Consider the following 6,122-nt stretch of genomic DNA (forward strand, 5'->3'; position numbering starts at 1 on the left):
TGCTCCATGTTCCAGTTTTCATGTTGACATAGTGATTTAAATAAGTAAAGCAGTGCCTTTTAACAGTGAAATCATATGTAATAAAAATAATAAATCTGACTTTCCTTCTTCCATTTTGTATTTAGTTATCAGAAAAAAAACTTGTAATTGTTATATTGTCAGAATCAATCAAGAGACATGTAGTGAAACTGACATTCAGTGCACTGGATAGATGCAAGAATGTTACTGATAACCTGATACTTCTGTTTAACTTCCTCTTTCATATGTGTGACAGTAGCATAAGGTTGCTCCTTAACCCATTAAAAAAAATGAACTTTGATCTTCGAGAATTTTATCTCTTCTTCATTAGGACCACTTGTTCAACTGCTTGTTAAGAGAAATATCTAATCAGCCAATCACATTGCAGCATCTCAGAGCATTTAGGCAAGTAGGCATGGTTAAGATGGCCGAGCAACAAAATGGGAATGAAATGGCATAATTGTTGGTGCCGGATGGGATGGTTTGAGTATTTCGAAACTACTGATTTACTGGGAATTTACCACACAACTATCTCTAGTGTTTATAGAGTATGGTCTGAAACAGAGAAAATATCCAGTGAGCAACAGTTCTCTGGCTTTTTGATCTAAGAGGAGAATGACTCTCTCCACTCATAGGAAGGGAACACGAACTCAAATAGCCACTTGTTACAATTGAGGTATGCAGAAGAGCATCTCTAAATGTTCAACACATTGAACCACTGAACAAAGAAGCTACAGTGGGGCAAAAAAGTATTTAGTCAGCCACCGATTGTGCAAGTTCCCCCACCTAAAATGATGACAGAGGTCAGTAATTTGCACCAGAGGTACACTTCAACTGTGAGAGACAGAATGTGAAAAATAAATCCATGAATTCACATGGTAGGATTTGTAAAGAATTTATTGGTAAATCAGGGTGGAAAATAAGTATTTGGTCAATAACAAAAATACAACTCAATACTTTGTAACATAACCTTTGTTGGCAATAACAGAGGTCAAACGTTTACTATAGGTCTTCACCAGGTTTGCACACACAGTAGCTGGTATTTTGGCCCATTCCTCCTTGCAGATCTTCTCGAGAGCAGTGATGTTTTGGGGCTGTCGCCGAGCAACACGGACTTTCAACTCCCGCCACAGATTTTCTATGGGGTTGAGGTCTGGAGACTGGCTAGGCCACTCCAGGACTTTCAAATGCTTCTTACGGAGCCACTCCTTTGTTGCCCGGGCGGTGTGTTTTGGATCATTGTCATGTTGGAAGACCCAGCCTCGTTTCATCTTCAAAGTTCTCACTGATGGAAGGAGGTTTTGGCTCAAAATCTGACGATACATGGCCCCATTCATTCTGTCCTTAACACGGATCAGTCGTCCTGTCCCCTTGGCAGAAAAACAGCTCCATAGCATGATGTTTCCACCCCCATGCTTCACAGTAGGTATGGTGTTCTTGGGATGCAACTCAGTATTCTTCTTCCTCCAAACACGACGAGTTGAGTTTATACCAAAAAGTTCTACTTTGGTTTCATCTGACCACATGACATTGTCCCAATCCTCTGCTGTATCATCCATGTGCTCTCTGGCAAACTTCAGACGGGCCTGGACATGCACTGGCTTCAGCAGCGGAACACGTCTGGCACTGCGGGATTTGATTCCCTGCCGTTGTAGTGTGTTACTGATGGTGACCTTTGTTACTTTGGTCCCAGCTCTCTGCAGGTCATTCACCAGGTCCCCCCGTGTGGTTCTGGGATCTTTGCTCACCGTTCTCATGATCATTTTGACCCCACGGGATGAGATCTTGCGTGGAGCCCCAGATCGAGGGAGATTATCAGTGGTCTTGTATGTCTTCCATTTTCTGATGATTGCTCCCACAGTTGATTTTTTCACACCAAGCTGCTTGCCTATTGTAGATTCACTCTTCCCAGTCTGGTGCAGGTCTACAATACTTTTCCTGGTGTCCTTCGAAAGCTCTTTGGTCTTGGCCATGGCGGAGTTTGGAGTCTGACTGTTTGAGGCTGTGGACAGGTGTCTTTTATACAGATGATGAGTTCAAACAGGTGCCATTCATACAGGTAACGAGTGGGGGACAGAAAAGCTTCTTACAGAAGACGTTACAGGTCTGTGAGAGCCAGAGATTTTCCTTGTTTGAGGTGACCAAATACTTATTTTCCACCCTAATTTACGAATAAATTCTTTACAAATCCTACCATGTGAATTCATGGATTTTTTTTTTCACATTCTGTCTCTCACAGTTGAAGTGTACCTCTGGTGCAAATTACTGACCTCTGTCATCATTTTAAGTGGGGGAACTTGCACAATCGGTGGCTGACTAAATACTTTTTTGCCCCACTGTATATGAGCAGAAAACCACACCATGGCTCAGTTTTCTCCTTTTCGCTGTCAGCTAGGAGGAGAAAACTGAGGTTTCAATTCACACAGGCTCACCAAAACTGATGAAGATTGGGAAAACGTTGCCTGGTCTGACGAGTCTCTATTTCTACTGTAACATGCAAGTGATAGGATCACAATTTGGTGCGAACAACATGAAAAAACAGCTCCATCGGGCCGCTGCTCCTGCTGGTATTATAATGTGTAGATGATATTTTCTCTTGCACATTTTGGGCCCTTTGTTACCAATTGAGGATCATTAAAAACCACAGACTACTTGAGTATTATACCTGACCATGTCCATTAATTTATGATCATCTCTGACTACTTTCAGCAGGATAATGCACCATATCAGAAACCTTAAACTTTGTCAGACTGGTTCACTGTACTTAACAAAGAGTGCTTTGTACTCAAATGGCATCCAAGGTCAAGAGATTTCAATCTAAAGTGGAACAGGAAATTCACATCATGATATTTTACAAACAAAGCTGCAGCAACTGTGTGATGATTACTCATTTTAATGGGGCGGCATGATGGTTAGCACCATTGGCTCACAGTAGAAAAGTCCACTGTTAAAATCCAGGCCGGGGACTTTCTGTGTGGAATCTGTGCTTGAGTTGTCCCTCGGTACACATGCTTCCTCTCACAATCCAAACATGCATAGGGTGGTTAGGTTGATTCTAAATTGTCCATAGGTGTGAATGTGAGCATGAACATTTGTCTGCCTTTCTTTGTTAGCTCTCCAACAGATCGGCAGCCTGTACAGGTTTCACCCAACCTCTTCCCCCGTGGCATCTGGGACTGGCTCTGGCTCAAGTGTCCCTGAATTGTGTACATGGAAGAAAATGGATGGACAGCACTTTTATGTGTAAATACACACTTTTAAATCCTCAAAGAGACTGCTAACAGCAGCATTGATGTGAATGTAGTTAAGTAAAAGTATTAGATGTAGTGGAGTATCAAAAAGCACATAAATCTATAAATTAAGCTTAAACGAATTTAGATACTTTCTATGCTTGGATATTTTGTAGCCTTATTTATTTTTAGTAGCACATTTTCACTTGTATTAATATAATGCTTTTTTTTTTTTTTTTTACATATTCTTCTTGTGATCTTTTGTAACAGAACAATTTGGGGTTTTGTTGAGGCAATAAAATCAGAAAAGCAGCCAAGAGAGACCAGGAAATGAGAGACCAGAGGTGTGTGCAACAAATCTTGTTTAACCTGATTAAAGATCACAGTCAAAGTCACAAACAAGTGTTACAGATAAGACATAAGTTAAGAATTTGGCACCAGAGCCCTCTTACTTCTTTTTCTTACTTTAGCATCTATAGAATTATTTTTAAGCCTATTGGGGAAATACCTAGCATTGTCTCGCCAAGTATAGTAGGATAGTATGTCAGTATTATATAACAGCACTGCCAACAGATTGGTTTACTGAACTGTAAGCCAAATTATCTTTATACACAGTGGATATGAGTAATGTCAATACAACACCTGTCCAAATACTTCTTACCTTTTTTTTTTAAACCACACTGAAACTTATCAGAATAATTACCTGGAAGTAGCGATAACATTTTCACATTCCATGTCTTGAAGTGACATCAAACCCCATGTGACCATAAAAAGCCCCCCCCCCCAAAAAAAAAAAAAGAAAAAAAAAAAGATAAGCAGTATTTCAAGTTAAAGAGGTTTATCCACAGCTCTGTCTTCTGCAAACACACTGAAGGGATACACACAAGTGATTTTTCAGAGCACGTTTTCGGAGATTATTCGAAGAAGATTTCTACTAACAAGATGGACAGCTGGAGGAAGATGAAACATTCTTTCAGCTTCTGCATCTTTTTTGTAGTTTTATCACACCATGGTACCAAATCCTTCGAACAGGCCACAGCAGAAGGCGACATCATTATTGGAGGATTGTTTCCGATTCACGAAAGCATTAATGTCACTGTGAATTATGATGGCAGTGAAAACCAGATATGTGACAGGTGCTGTTACTCTTTAGCAATGAGTGTCAAAGTGTGTATTAAATTAGGGTATATTTGTATATAACATATCTGATTGTGTCATGCAGGTTTAGCACGGCTAACCTGGTCCAGTCTCTGATAATGGTGCAGGCGCTGGAGGAGATAAATCAGAAGCAAGAGTTGGGGAACCTCACCTTGGGATATCTTATACTTGACTCCTGTGGTGACGTTACTACCTCCCTGAGAAAAATCCCGTCCTTTATGAGGGGAAACTGTGAGTACTCTGAGGGGGAAAAAAGTGAAAAATATGAGAATTCTCTGGCTAGTCGGTTTGATTAATTCCTTTGTCTTAATTGTAGTTTCGTAAAAGTAATATTATGTACATGCTGAAAAGCTACACTTAGTCAAATTTACACCTAAATAAAAAATTTTGCCCACAGTTTAGGTAAATGTAAATGTAACTGTTTGTAATCCTACTGTCTTAATATAAGTTAATGTAAATGCCAGTAATTGTGTCACTGAATACATTTTTGCAGGTAACACTAGTGCACAGCAGTCTTCCCCTGTCCTTGCTGTCATTGGTGGTTACTACTCAGAGATAGCCATAGCAGTTACAAGGCTACTCAACCTGGAATATATACCTGAGGTATGACTGACTATTTGGGTCTATTATGATTATGATGATGATGATGATGATTAGTAGTAGTAGTTATCACTGAATGTAAAGTCTGTTAATCAAACAGCAGCAGCTATTATTCAGAGAATGGATGAAATGACCTGATATACCTTTCCATTCTGTACTCAGCTAACAAGCTGTGATAATACAGTGCTTAATTTTTTCAAACTTGTTGTAAAACATAACCATAAATATCCTTGCACTGTAAAAGAATGAATGCAGGCAGAATATGAAAAGCATGTTTCACTTGTCCAAACAATGTTTTGTGATTATTTCCACAGATAAGTTATGGTGCAACCTCTGGCCTTCTAAGTGATAAAACCCGTTTTCCAAGCTTTATGAGGACTGTACCACAAGATAATCACCAAGCTCGTGCCATCTCCGAGATTCTTGATAATAATGGATGGACTTGGGTCGGTGTGCTGACAACCGATGGTGAATATGCTCGCTATATAACTGAGCGGCTCTGGTACTATACAAACCAAAAAGGCATCTGCTTCGCCTTCACCTCTGTTCTTCCAGATAATTTAAATGATTATTTGCTGGGAAAGAGCATTGAGTCTACAGTCAAAACCATCATAGATAATGAAAACGTCAGTGTCATTGTGTCCTTCGCGAAACCTGACCATATGATGTATATTTTTCAAAAACTTCTCAATGATCCTCAAGGAACAAGGAGAATTTGGTTGGCCAGTGATATTTGGTCACAATCACCTGAAATACTGAATACAAAAAAACATACTTTGAGTGACATAGGAACAATCATTGGGATCACTTTTAAATCTGGAAACACAACCAAGTTGAAGCGATATCTCGATGACCTTGATGAAAATCCAAGCCACCACAACAACAACCCATTCTTGTCTACATTTTTAAAGCAGCATGGGTCGACTTCATCAGAGAAGTTAAAGACTATGATATATCCATCTGCTGTGTTCAGTATAGAACTGGCGGTTAAAGCAATAGCTCAGGCTGTTGAAGACCTCTGCACTGACAGAGACTGCAAGACAAAACGCCCATCCCCATTGGAGGTAAATGCACACACACACACACACACACACACACACACACACACACACACAC

At 40.0% G+C, this 6,122-nt stretch overlaps 1 protein-coding gene across 1 annotated transcript in view; it reads left to right on the forward strand.

Moving 5' to 3' along the window:
- The first annotated feature begins 4,123 nt into the window (after window positions 1-4,123).
- LOC102202615 (G-protein coupled receptor family C group 6 member A-like) overlaps window positions 4,124-6,122 on the forward strand; it is a 3,049-nt gene continuing 1,050 nt past the window's right edge. Inside the window, exons 1-4 of the mRNA XM_005745634.1 lie at window positions 4,124-4,384; window positions 4,471-4,637; window positions 4,900-5,009; window positions 5,321-5,508. Of these exons, the coding sequence (XP_005745691.1) occupies window positions 4,191-4,384; window positions 4,471-4,637; window positions 4,900-5,009; window positions 5,321-5,508 (659 nt within the window). The 5' untranslated portion in view covers window positions 4,124-4,190. The remainder of the gene's footprint in view (window positions 4,385-4,470; window positions 4,638-4,899; window positions 5,010-5,320; window positions 5,509-6,122) is intronic.

Source organism: Pundamilia nyererei, unplaced genomic scaffold, assembly GCF_000239375.1.
Source record: "Pundamilia nyererei isolate P.nyererei 1_Seehausen unplaced genomic scaffold, PunNye1.0 scaffold00161, whole genome shotgun sequence".
NCBI lineage: Eukaryota > Metazoa > Chordata > Actinopteri > Cichliformes > Cichlidae > Pundamilia > Pundamilia nyererei.